The 13,917-nt window shown below is 47.5% G+C and overlaps 1 protein-coding gene across 1 annotated transcript in view; it reads right to left on the minus strand.

Moving 5' to 3' along the window:
• Nucleotides 1-13,917, minus strand: part of LOC144173841 (transient-receptor-potential-like protein) — a 148,972-nt gene that overhangs the window by 111,181 nt on the left and 23,874 nt on the right. Inside the window, exon 4 of the mRNA XM_077702115.1 lies at nucleotides 5,438-5,790. Within this exon, the coding sequence (XP_077558241.1) occupies nucleotides 5,438-5,790 (353 nt within the window). The remainder of the gene's footprint in view (nucleotides 1-5,437; nucleotides 5,791-13,917) is intronic.

A 13,917-nucleotide genomic window follows, 5' to 3' on the forward strand; every position in this document is an offset into this window, starting at 1 on the left:
CTGATACCCTTCATAACAGCATAGATCAGAATGAGGTTTCGTTTGGGTTATTTCTTCATGTTAAGAAAGCGTTTAATACTGTGAACCATGGTATACTCAGTACTAAATTATACCGTTATGGCTTCCGCGGACCATCTCTGCTTTAAAATTACCTTCGGGATCGGTCTCAAGTGGTGTCACTTGGATCGGTGCTGAGTGATAGTATCAGACTGAAGAGAGGTGTCCCGCAAGGGTCTATCTTGTCACCTCTTCTTTTTAATTTATATGTTAATGACTTAGATACTCTTGTTAAAACTTCTAAAATTTATCAATACGCTGGTGACACCCTGCTGGTATCTGGCAACTCTGGTTATTCTCTCGCTCTCTCAGATCTTCAAGACGATGCCAGAAGGGTAGCGGATTGGTTCGAAGCAAAAATTAATAACAATCAACCCTGTAAAAAGTCGGCTAGTTTGTTTCCTAAATCGACAGAAAACAGTGCCGAACGACTGCTTCATTACAATACTTTCATAAAATTGTGCATCTTGCTCCTGTGCCCGTATTTTATGTGTCGAGTCTGTTAAATACCTAGGTGTACATTTTGATGGGGACCTTTCGTGGAACACACACATGGCTCACATATGTAAAAAGCTTAGAACTACTGCCTGTGTGTTGCACAACTTAAAAGTGTTTGTGCATTTATCTGTTCAAAAAAATACTAGCTCAAACTTTGGGTTATAGTGTTCTTCGTTATGGCATGTGCTGTTTTTTAACCTGCTCCGCTACCTGGAAAACGAGAGTTAAAAGTATTTAAAAAAACATAGCCAAGAGTGTTCTTTATAAGTCACCCGTGCCCTGATCCGGACAGTGTATTTAAGGCAAGTGGTTTACCGTCATTCGATACATTGTTTAAGCAAATCGTAATGCTAAAATATTTCTGGTGTACGGATTACCGAACTCCCAATGTTAAACCTATACCTCTGCGGCACATACCTCGATATATGACGCCAAGGGTCCGTAATCATTATGGAATGGCTGCGCGGCCAATTATGTTTCTGCTATCTTCAACGAATTGCCTGACGAATTGTTCTCTTCAACAACGCGGAGACAATGCTGGCATTAGAAACATGCTGAAGTATGTATGTGTATGCGGTGATTGCTAGCTATTTCTTTGTTCTCTAATTGTTTTTCTTGTGATGAGGAAAATGCCACCCATGTAGTTGAAACCCATGTTGATTTATTGTATCGTTGTCCTTCTATTTGTCTTCGTCTCTTCTGTTTGTTGGTTTTTGTTTACTTTCCTTTTTTCTTTCCTCCCTTTAATTTTTCGTCTTCTCTCTTTTTCTATTTTTTTTTCTCTTTCTCTTTTTTTGTTTGCTTGTCTTTTTTTACCTTCCTATTCTGTTACCACTGTCAATGAGTGTTTTTTTTACAGAAGTGAAGGCCGTTGCATCCGGGCGACGCCGCACAAGCCCACCTGTAGGCTTTGGCGGCCCCATTTTTGCTTCAGTATGTACTCCTTGATAATAAACAAATAATAATAATAATAATAATAATAATGTTATTATTATTATTATTATTATTATTATTATTATTATTATTATTATTATTATTATTATTATTATTATTAAGAACGTTGTGATACCAAATCAGCACGGCTTTTTCTCGGGTCGATCGACGGTCACAAATCTTGCAAGCTTTATGACACAGGCTTCGGCTGCAGTTTGTGAAAACGGCCAGTTGGACGTTATTTATTTTGACCTCAGTAAGGCGTTTGATGTGGTGAACCATCAGTTATTAATTAACAAGCTTGCTAAGTCCGGTGTAGACGCAAGCCTTGTTGCCTTGTTGTCCAACTATCTCCTTGACCGGTCCTTTTATGTAGATGTTAACTACAAAAAGTCTAGTGTTTACCCTGCAACAAGTGGTGTACCCCAGGGTTCCGTGCTGGGTCCATTATTGTTTTCTGTCTTTATCAATCATGTTTCAACAGTGTTAACAAACTCTTTTCTTCTCTATGCTTGGCACATTAGCGGTGTTCAGGACTGCAGTGCCTTGCAGAGGGATGTGTCGGAATTATCGGTCTGGTGCAGGAAAAACTGCCTAATTTTAAACCCCACTAAAACAAAGGTTGTCACCTACAGCCGGAAAACCCACCGTCTGCTGTTTTCCTACAGTATTGAGGGAGCTCCTCTGCAAAGGTTTGAGAAGATTAGGGACCTAGGGGTGCTTTTCGACAGTACCCTCTCTTTTTCTCCTCATATTAGGCTCATCACCCGGCGAGCACTCCGAAGCCTTGGAAATGCGTGTCGGATTACAAAGGAATTCTCTTCTCCAGATCCATTTCTAATGCTATACAATGCAATATGTAAACCACAGTTAGAATATGCTTCTGTTGCCTGGAACGGCATCTCCAAATGTAGTAGTGAATTAATAGAACGTGTGCCGAAGAAGTTTTTATCCATATTTAACCACCGTCATTACAATCACAGTTTTCATCCTGATTCTGACTTACCCATAGTCCCTTCCATCCCTTCCTTGAACTGCAGACGTATGCGTGCAGACCTTACATTTCTTCACAAAATTGTTCATGGCGACCTTTCTTGCGCAGACCTGCTTAACTGTTTAGAGTTTAGTGTACCACAAAAGCCCACCAGGTCGCATCGCCCGTTCTTGACCGCTGCGCGCAACTCCAATCATTCTCCTGTGCGCAGAATACAGAATTGTTACAACCGCTTCTTTGAACGCCTTGACATCTTTCAGAAATCCTTTACAATTTACCGTACAGCGCTGTTGAATACAGTATGTTAAACACCTATGATATGTCTGTCGCTCTTTTTTTTCTGGAATTTGGTTTCTCTGCGGTTGTGTCTATCCAACTGATAGTTGCCTATTTTTAAAACTGTTTACTGTCATTTGTTCGTATTATCATTTGTCTCTACACTCTTGCCGTTGTTTTTGTTGTATTACTGTCAAACCTTGTTGCTCTGCCTGTCGTGTGGCCTTTACGACAGGCAGAGCAACATAGGCATCTTCTTTTTTTATTTTTTACCTGTACCCAGGCTCCGCCTGTGCTTTATTTCTGTCATTTTCACTACTTCAATTTGTGGGTCTTGTCGCTTGTTTGTTTTCATGTAACTACCCGTGCGCCAGCACTCAGGCCTCTGGCTGTTCCTGGGCACGTAAATAAACATGATTGATTGATTGATTGATTGATTGATTGATTGATTGATTGATTATTATTATTATTATTATATCACGGCTTTTATTGCCCCGTAAAAGTGTATTCTTAGCAATGCATTCGCGTATAATGGCGAAGCCGACTTGAAAGGATTGGCGTCTTTGTAGGCTGGCTTTTGCGCATGATGCGTTGCACAGTGGAGCACGACAACCTGCGGAGGGAGTGGGCTGCAGCACTTCGTGCGCCTCTTTCCCGGGTCATGTTTACTCCTCACCACGCGCTCTTCCGCGGCCACCTGTGCGGCGCACTAGAGGCGTCGTTGCCTCTGCCCATCCATCATGCGTCCTTTGTCTGCGACGTAGGCATCGCGCCACTGTCCTTCGTCACAGACAAAGGACACATGATTGATGGGCAGAGGCAACGACGCCTTTGTCTGTGACGTAGGCATCGCGCCACTGTCCTTATATTGTGGGGGGGCAAATCTGACTGCCACCTGCTCGTGGTTCCCCCTGCCAGCTGGCTGGGCGAAGGCGGTTTCGGCTGCCTAGCTTTGGTCAGTTGCCAACGGCAGCGGTGGGTGGGTGCCAGGTCCCACCCGGGGATGCAAAACCCCAAGGGAGTGGCAGCGACTCCCTGGAACTGTATGGGCCAGTTCCTTGCCCCAGAGCCGATGCTGGACGCGGAGGCAGGCCCGGACAGCCTGGGTGGCTACCGAGGTTGGCTCTGGGAACTTGGCTTAAAAGCGGTGAAAAAGGATCCCTTATTAAGGGTCCGCCGCAGTCACCCCACGCGGGCACGACTGCTCGCTGCCGACACGAAGGTTTCTGGACAACAGGATCCAGGGCCTTCGATAGGTGCTCATGATGGCCAATGTCTCTGGCCTTTAGTAGCGACCAGTCTAGGAGGCGAGCACTTGCTAGGACCGAGGAAAGAGGGATTGGCTCACTTCTTAGGGAAGCTTCTCGTCCTCAGTATCGGGAGTAGGGCTGGTCGTACTCTATAAGGATTACTCCTTCCACCTGATGACTGCTGCCCGTATGGGGAGGTTCCCTGGTGGGTGAGTGGTTGGCATAGGAGCACATTAGAGGTCCACCGAAACCCTATAAGTCACATAGGCTTTCCTATGGAGATAGGTGATTCAGGTGCACATAGGGATCGACGGATGCATACAGGGTACAGTTACCCCGTCTCTTCGGACAGCTAGCTTTACCAGTATCCGAAACCGTCGAGACGAGGGGGATTAGTACCTATGTAGGCTGGGCAGGTGTCTCTTGAGTACTCGGGGGACCTGGTGGGTGTTAGCCGGGGGCTGGTTGTGAAAGCGGTCCAGAGATTAGGTGTCGTCACTCCGTCGCAGGTTCTCCCTGTTCTTCGATGTCGGAGCTCAGATGGTTGGAACCTATAGTGGGGTCCGCTGAATTCCAATTGGAACCGTCTGACGCCAATCCTGAGTTTTCAGGCCTATTTTAGGAGTCAGACAACTAAGGATTAGAACGAAAACCTCGCTGTCCCCATTCCCACCCACTTTCCCATAACCCATTCCTTATTACCACCATCCGCATCCCTCATCCCAACCTTTCCTGCTACCGTCCCAGGGGAGATCAGGGGAGTCTCCCCGGGCCCGCTCTCCTGGCTGTGATGTCGCTGTGTAGCATTTTTCCCTTTTCCCTTTTATTTTCCACTTCGGTGGGTATTTCCTTCTCTTCAAAACTCTAGTTGACCTCGGTCCAGTTTGTTTATTTTTAATTGGCGACACCCGTGATACGTATGTGGTACGGGTTGGGCTTTTATTTTATATTATAGCCCTTTAGCTTTATGTCCTTATATTGCAACGCAGCAAATGCCCAATAAAGCTACTCCCCAACACGAAAAATCCCACCAGAGCGCTGGACTCCCCTCTTCTTTGGGTGGCAGGGCTAGGCTTTTTTCACACTTGTATACCTACTCCTATGCATTCTTTATTACGAACGTTAAAAGCCCCTCAGCCCATCCCGGGGTGCCGTTCGAGATGTGACTTCACACTCGCCGCGGTGGCTCACTGGCTAGACGTTTGCATTTGCGGATTGCGCAGCGAAGGCCCCCGTGCCCGCTGTCTAGACGCCCCAGCTCTAAACCCATTGCATGTGATGCACGCTTCCTCCTACCGCGGGCGTGCTCGGTACGCGCAGACCAGCGTTATCTGGTGCAGGATAAAAGCCAGCGGTGGGCGCTGCCAGAGAGCAGCAGCAGCAGCCCCCTGGAAAGCCGGAGCCAAAGAGCAGGCAGCAGGGCGGTCACCTTGAAGGCGGTGAGTATGGGGTCCTCGCTGGTGAGCGAGATCCAGGCGGGGCTGGCGAGCGCGCGGAAGGCGTGTATGCGGCGCAGCGAGTGGCGCAGCGAGTCCCGGCGTGTGTCCTCGCAGCACCGGCGGCAGCCGCACGAGAGCGCGTGCGGCCGCTCGATGCCGGCGCCGCGGGAGAGCAGCAGCTGCAGGATCTCGAACTGGTTGCAGTGCGCGGCCAGGATGACGGGCGAGATGTCGGCCGAGTAGTCCGAGCTCTCCTGGACCTGGCTGCGCGCCCAGCCGCTGGCCAGCATCTCGGCCGTGATGCTCGGGTGGTCGATCAGCATCTCCACGATCTTGTACACGCCTGCGCGCACACGCGGCCACTCAGCTCGCGCCGGCCATAGTTTGGGATTGCATCAATTGACGCGGGCGCGCTTCTGTGGAGCTGTGGCGGGGACTTTGCCACTGAATTATAAGGTTAGAGTGCAGGCCTAGATTGTGTGACTGCCTGAATACCAAACAATGCTCCGCTTATGGCGGCGGTACTCCACAAATACTGCTCAGGCGTAACCGCATTCGGCGTGCTAAACACGGCCGTTCAAGTTCACGCATGCACGTTCATAGTGCTTTAAAAACTGAGAACTCGTGAGAGTACAAGAGATAGAAACACTTTCCTGTGCTCCCACCTGGCAGCAGAAACTAGATGCGGCCTTTGGCGGGTCACCTAGTGTGTATAATAGACAGCTGTAACGGAATGCCACGACGACCTGTGGAGCTTACCATTCTCAGTCCTTCCTACGCTCGAGCCCCGGGCACACGAGATCCTTCAAATCGACTTCCCCATGCATAAGCGTTGCGCAATCCTCGCTCCAGCCGAGCGGACGCAGCAAATGGAGTGGAGGCGGGACTCACAATGCGGCCCTTGGAGGGCAGAGAGTGGAACACACTGTGGGCAAAGTTGGTGCGTATTTGGTAAAACTTGGAGCGCGATTCAACAACGACGACAGAAAGACGACGAACGCAAGCGCTTGTGTTTGTCGTCTTTCTGTCCTCCTTGTTACAACACGCTCTAAGTTTTACCAAAGAATAAAATGTATTCCCACGTACAGAGATAATTTGTCCCAAAAAGATTACAGCAGATGAAGGTGACAGCATTAGTCGTAGGGCGGTTACAAAATTTCTGATAACGAATTTACCGTATTAGAAAAGGAGAACGATGTGGCACCCCGTTCATGCAGTACGCAGAAAGCCTTCCCGTCCGGCCACAGACGAAAGGTTGACTTCGGGGGAAGGCACGGAGGGAGAAGGCGAGGGTGAGAAAGGAGGCCGGGGAGGAGAGGTGAGGTCGTCTCCAGAGGAGGGACCACCACGGCCGATGCACGGTCGTGAATTGCAGTAGGCCCCACGTTTTCTAATCAGCTTGGACGCCTTCGGTTCCGCCCATGCGTAGATCGACACTGCTGAGGCCGCGCGGAATGTGCGGGCGCCGCGGTAATATTTCCGCCCCCATCCCCGCAGGGCGCGTAGGGCATGCCGTGGGAGACCTGTCGGCGAATAAACAGTCTAGTTAGGAGCCTCCTGTCCCGGGCGTAAATCAGGACCAGGCTGCCATTTCTCGGACCTTTAATGCATAATCTTCGCGAGCCATCGTCCGCCCCCTTTCGGCGGCTCTAGCCGCTATTTCGAGGACAGCGCTATTGCGACTGTTCGCATCGTTAGCGCGTCCATTCCTTTACCGCACACGTTAGCGCCAACTTGTACCGATATTAGAGCACGTGAATACATCGTCGTCGTTGTTGATAGGCGGTCACAGAAATTGAAGTCTAAACCTCGATACATGTCGGAAGAGTAGAATAAAAAAATCCTGTATAACCTCAAGCGTGCACAAAAATGGCCGTTGTATTTAATAGAAGAGGTCGCAGAGGGCATTAATTATGGCTAAAGAAGCCTACCTTTCCCCCAACACCTGTCTCTTGAATTTCTGCGTGAAAGGGGTGCAATTTTGTACCTTTAACCGCCGCGGTGGCTCAGTGGTAAAGGCGTTGCTCTGGTGAGCACGAGGTCGCGGGTTCGATTCCCGGCCGCGGCGGCCTCTTTTCTGATGGAGGCGAAAGGCAAAAACGCCCGTGTGTACGAGATTTCGGCGCACGTTAAAGATCCCCAGGTGGTCGAAATTAATCCGGAGCCCTTCACTACGGCGCGCCTCATCGCCTGCGTTGCGTCGGCGCGTTAAACCCTACGATCAATCAATCAATTTTGTACCTTTAAAAACTTCCTCTTATGCCATAGGCCAACCTCTCTAAATAAAAAAACATATTTGGCCAATTCTCGTCGTCTTTGGCCCATCCTCCTCAAATACATATACTGGTATACGAATAAGCGCATGTAGCAGTTTTTCTTTTTTTTTCTTTTTTTTTTTTTACAGCAGCCTCTACTTGGTCTGAAAATTTTGTGTTGTAAACAATAAACCCAGGCAGGGCCCAGCAGTTCTCGCCTAAGACGCCGAGCGTATACTTCAGGCAAATCAGGCATACAACGTAGAGCTTAGTATTCGTTTAAGAAAACCACAAAACGAGCAACGAAACCGCATTATGGATCGTACAGCGCTGACGACTGCGTCCTTTATCGAGAAATAGCGAATGATACTGACCAGCTTTTGCTGCAGTCAGATCTAGATGCTATTCTGCGGGGGTGCGAAACTTGGAAAATGCAACGAAACACTGACAAATGCGGTTATCTCTCCAAAACGAAGCACCTTTAGTTTAGAAGCTCAGTGGCATCCAGTTGGAAGCCGCCTCATCTTATCGCTATTTGGGTGTAATTATAACTTCAACTCTCTCATGGAAAGCACACATCGAATACATAACCAGTAATGTCAACCGCACATTAGGCTACCTCCGGCGAAATTTCCGCAAAGGCCCGGTTTCGTTAAAGCCACAAAAGTCTATAGTCAAACCAAACTTAGAATGTGCCGCCTCAATTCGGGATCCGAATCAAACTTCTTTGTAACACACCCTTGAACTTGTTCAGAATAACGCCGCCCGTTTTAGCCTTTCAAACTACAACAGAACCGCTAGCGCAACACAAATGAAGACAACTCTGCAACTGCCGCTGTTATCATTATGAAGGAAATTTTTCCGTCTGCTTATTCAATAAAATTTATCCCCACCAGTGTTTAGCCAGTGAACTCACTGCAAGGCCATCTTATCGCTCTTCACGTGTTGACCACGCATACAAAGTCGCGAACATTTTTTGCCACACGAACACATTTTTTTATTCTTTCTTTCCGCAAACCTCGACCGAACGGAACCATCTTCGCGGTGATATGGCATCGATAGCCGATTCAAATCTTTTTCGTCGATCGCTGTTCGCCTATTTCGGGTGCAGTGATTCCACGTGAATTTTTTTCTGTTAGTGTTGTTGTTCTTGTTTGTTGTTTATTTTTATTTCTCTAGAATAACTGTGGCTGAGAAAATGTTTTGCACATTTCTTGTGTAGCACTGTGTGAACTTAGTGCAGTTCGCTTTGTAGCCGCCAAATTAGTGGTGTGCGAATATTCGAAAATCTCGAATATTACTCGAATATTAAATATGTTATATTCGTATTCGCTTCGACAACTATGTATTAGAGATATTTCGAATATTCGAACGGGCTGGAATAATCGGCTATTATGGAATATTTGGATTGGTTAGTTTAAGGGGGGACGCGTCTTTCAACTTCGGAAAAAGGACGACAACATCGTTTTTTTGAAAGCCACATATTCGGCTTCTATGTTTTCTATCCTGGGCATTTGCAAAGTTTTTCCGCAGAAAACCGTCGCAAAGTGGCAGAAGGATTACTTTTGCCAGCCGCGCTGTGAAAATGTCAGCGCAAATGGGCGAAAAAACGGCTATTTTCGAAGCGCTGTATCTCCGCAATGGTGCCACCGGACGCGGCCATTTTGGTATCATTGGATCGGCCGAGCGAACCTCTTTCCGCTCCTTTCCGTCTCTTCTACCTTCGTTCATCCCCAAACGCACGAATCGCAGAAAAAAAGGACACACAAACGAAGTGAGATATAGATGCGGAAGCACGGTTGGCCCTTCGGTCGGCGCGCGTTCAAACGGCCCTCCTGATTGGGCGTCGCTCCGGCATTTCAAGATGACGGCCGCCTGAACTGCGTAGTGCCCGTTTCTGAGTTCATTTGCACCGTTTCGCTCGGCCAAGTTTCTGTTCAATCATTTTGTCTGCTGTGGTATTCAACACAGGCATTATCGCGATGGGAATGCCTGAGATCACAGCTTATTACGGGAAGTTGCGCGGCTCGAAAGGCGGAGGTCATCGAACGCTTCGTGGTGCGCGTGACCCTGGAGGGTGGAACGCGGTGTGCGCGCTTGCGGTAGGGGTTCGCGCTGTGAAGTTTTCGCCTTATTAAAGACGATAGTCTTTCTTGGGCTACTTAAACCCAGAAATTTTGGTCTGTCTGTATGTCTGTATGTCTGTCCGTCTGTCTGTCTGTGACTCGATTCAGCCACCCGGCCAAAGCAAAAGAATGCCTGCGCAATAGTCTTATATAGTCACAGCTAAATCTACCCCTCTTGGTCCGGTGTAATGTTCATACTTGTCAACATTGTTGAAGAAGAGCAAGACATTACGCAATTATGAGACAACAAATCAATACAGGAGTGATATTTGCAGTGTTCCTTTATAAAAATTCAAACATGCTTGACTTTTGCGAAATTAAATACTTCATCAACTGCAGAAAAAGAATTCACTCCGCCGTCGCCTGCTGTCGCCCGCGCCACTATAGCTTCTGGCGCCATTTTAAGAAAGCAACCGGCAACAGCTACGCAAGGTTCCACTATATATGTTCCACGTTCTGCTTGCAACGCACGTGGAGTAGGGAAACGCGGTTCTATAAACGCTGAAGTATGGCGCCTCGATTAACGCGCGTCTTCGCCGTACGGCAGCGTTCGCATCGAGACCCCCGGTTCGGAGCAGTGGAACGCGCAAAATTTAAAATGATTTAAGCAAGCATTTGGCGTCTTTACCTTGGGAGGAGCGCGACGCACGAGGAACAACATGAGAGGTGAGTGGTAAAGCGGAGGGAGGCATTTACTTCGCAAAAGCCGATAAAGACTATCGTCTTTTGACGTCATTTGCAACGAAAGGAGCAGATACGCGGCCAATTTTTTGCGATGCTTACACGCTTAGTTACTGCTAAGATTGGCAGTAGGCTCGCTGGCCTTTGGAAAGAAACGGAAGACGCGTCAAAAGCTTTGGCGCGCACGGCGTAGCCGCTGCTCGTTGGAGCATCACCTGCCTACGCAACCTGGTACGATTGAACGCCAGCAGTTATAATTAATCCCTTTGACATTAGAATTAATCTTAAGAGCGACATGACCTGTTAAAATTAATCTTAGGAGCGACCTGTTAAATTCAACGACAGTAAGGTACATTTTTAACGCCGTCAGCACGTTTTTATTCCGAACTCAGACCTGTTTGCATGATTACTCGAAGCGCACGGGAAACGTTGAGCAAGAAACCGATATGACTTTAGAATTAATCTTAAGAGCGACCTGACGGGCAATGTCAGGGATAAACAAAATATGACAGGTTGCGGTATACCAGCGCCGCGATGTGGGTGAGCCATATCGGTTTCTTGGTCAACGTTTCCCGTGCGCTTCGAGTAATCATGCAAACAGGTCTGAGTTCGGAATAAAAACGTGCTGACGGCGTTAAAAATGTACCTTACTGTCGTTGAATTTAACAAATTGATTTTTTAGGGAATTTATTAATACCAATGCATACATCTATAGTTTCGTGCATATTGGCTGTGCTGCGAGGAATATTGGATGCCCTGAATTTTAAGAGTGCCAAAAAAATGTCCATGTATTGAAGTTGGAGTTACGCAGAATATTATACCAAGCTTCAAAGCAGCTCATTTGTATGCTTGTGGTATGTAAACTTTTGGCAATGAAAACCTGCACGTAAGCTGCTGCTCCAGGAAAGGTTATAAAGCATAAAAGAAGTCAAAGCTCAGTTTCCCAATTTAAGAAAAAAAAAAGAGTACTTAACTTGTTGCCATGGTCACTTCAGAGGGAAGTTTTGCAGCGCAATACAAGCAACCAGCTCACCTATTTTGCAATAAGGCCCTATCCTCCCCCCTGGTCCGCAAATTGGGCTATGTACTCTTCACAGAGGAGCTGAAAATGATGTTTTATGAAAAAAATGGCTGCAAAATGCACTCCAATTTCAAGGCAAGGTATTCCAGAAAATCCGTGTTCAAAAAAAAAAAAAAAAAAAAAAAACGAAAGGCTACAATCCTAGCGACTTTTGATGAATGAAATCTATTTTTCGACTTCGGAATCCGTTTTCTCAAAACAGTTTTTTTTAGATTATTTCACAAAATTCACAATTTTGTGGCCTATGTCCTAAAAATAGGAAAACACTTTTCAGAGCCTGGCACTGCTTCGACGGGCAAGTCCATGGTCCTATAGTAGTCCACTGGGCTTACCGGCCCTTGTTCTAGGCGCTAATTGTCCTGAAATAAGGGCTATCTTGGTATCACGTAGGCCGCACATTTCAATAGAATATGTTCAGCTGCTTCTCTAGAAAAACAATCTTCGCAGGACAGGTTTGTCGTTAGTCAAAGGCGAAAGCGGTAACTGTTTGTGTAAGCTGAATTCAGTCGTAGGCGATGGGATATTGTTCACAGACTACGAGGGAGCTGTCTTGGAAGTCTTGATTTCAACTCCGGCTCAATGGCGTGCTAAAAGCAGCGGTTGTTTTGTTGGTTGCATCGCGGCTGGTTTCGTTCAGTTACGGCAAAGCCGCAGCAAAGCTGCACATGCGAGCCATGGTAGAGTCCTCTGTTTTTTGTGGAGAACGCGGGGGCATTTTTGGTGGTGGTGGAGACCTTACGGGCCTTTACGAGCCACGCCATTTTAGCCTGTGTCCAGCAATGCAAGCGAGTGTCACTATTTTTATTAAAGGAAACCGTGCAACGTCTATATTTATTGCGAATGTCCCATCGCAAGAAATACCACGTAATATTAGAAACATGAATGTTGTAGAACTGCAAGTTCGCTAGAGGCCTCTCAACCCAAATAACTCCAAGAGCAGTTCACCGCACTCCCGATACCTAAACATCTCCAGAATAGCAAGTCACATACTCTTGTTTGAACAGTGCCAAACGGGACGGCATAAAGAATAGAACATACAACGCCTACGCTGACTTCGAACTCCGGAGTTCTTAAAAAACACCACACGCTTGTCTGTCTCTTCCAAGGCAAACAGCTAATCCAATTTGTTAGCGCCGCAGATAGGGTTTCGGTCAGCACGCTGCGGGGTCGGTTGAGAAGTGTCACAAAAGGTTCGGTATTCCTTAAAACCTGTGGTTGTTCAGTCACACTACTGGAGCCCTCCGGGCATAGAACTGTAGAAAAAGCATTGTCCGCTAGTTTTTCCTCGAAAATAATTTTTTTAGAAGCAATAGAAGGAGGTAACAAATAAGACAAACACCTCCAGAAACCGAAATGAAGTGCGTACGTTTGTGGAAAGCTCCGTCTTATTTATAGGTGTGCTCATTTCCAGTCCATGCGTTCATCCTTTTTTTTTTCAACACATAGAGCGTTAGAGCAAACTTCAACGAAAAGACAGAAATTAGAATGACGGTTTTTCATTGCCGTCATCAGCGAATAGATTTCTCAGGAACTTCCGGCGTTAGCTGGAACACGTCGTAGAGCGTATAAATCAGCGGAGGGCGACGATTTTCATTTTACTCTGCAGGCGAAAGCATGGAAGCGCAATGGAAGTCCGAACGAGCTCGCGTCCACGCAGCGTTCGTTGTGCCCGTGCGTGTCGAGAATTCTCCCACACGCGTTTTTCTTCTTCGTGCCCATCCCCCAACTTGCCTCGGCCGATTCGTTGACTTCCAAATGCACAACGCCCGCATTGCCTGCGCGGTCAAGAGAACCTGTTTGCGTGGTCACCGCGAACAGGCCTCATCGACTCGTGCGCAACTCCCGGATAGCCGGCATCCGGCCGGCGATGCGAGCGCTCATTAGCCATCGAACTGGGCAGTTGAACAAGGTCAGGCGCAGGCACGCCTCGAAAGCACAAATGCCCGATTAAGTCCCTACAAAATGTCATTCTTTTTAAACGCGTTACTGGGCACTTGTCAAATTTCCGTTTGTTCGTGTCCCTGACTGCGAGTGCGTCTTCGTCGCAAAATGAGGAAGGAGGATTATGCTGCTCCCTATAGCTCCGCTGCATACGTCAGTGTGGAGGCGGATTAAACGCAACTAGTCTCAAACCGGGGTACTCGTCAGCTTTAAAATGGCCGCATAATGTGCTTAGAATATTTCTAGGTTAAAGCTGCGCAATCTGGCTCAGTAATGCTGGTATAATCCCTACTCCCCAGGAGGTTACATGGTCCTGTCAGCTTTTATTGAAAAAGAATTAAGCGCCCCGCTGTGCCAAAAACCGGCGCTGTCGTTGTCCGCTACAG

The sequence above is a fragment of the Haemaphysalis longicornis genome, unplaced genomic scaffold, assembly GCF_048455015.1.
Source record: "Haemaphysalis longicornis isolate Haplotype H1 unplaced genomic scaffold, Haemaphysalis longicornis Haplotype H1 scaffold_3, whole genome shotgun sequence".
In the NCBI taxonomy this organism is placed as follows: Eukaryota; Metazoa; Arthropoda; class Arachnida; order Ixodida; family Ixodidae; genus Haemaphysalis; species Haemaphysalis longicornis.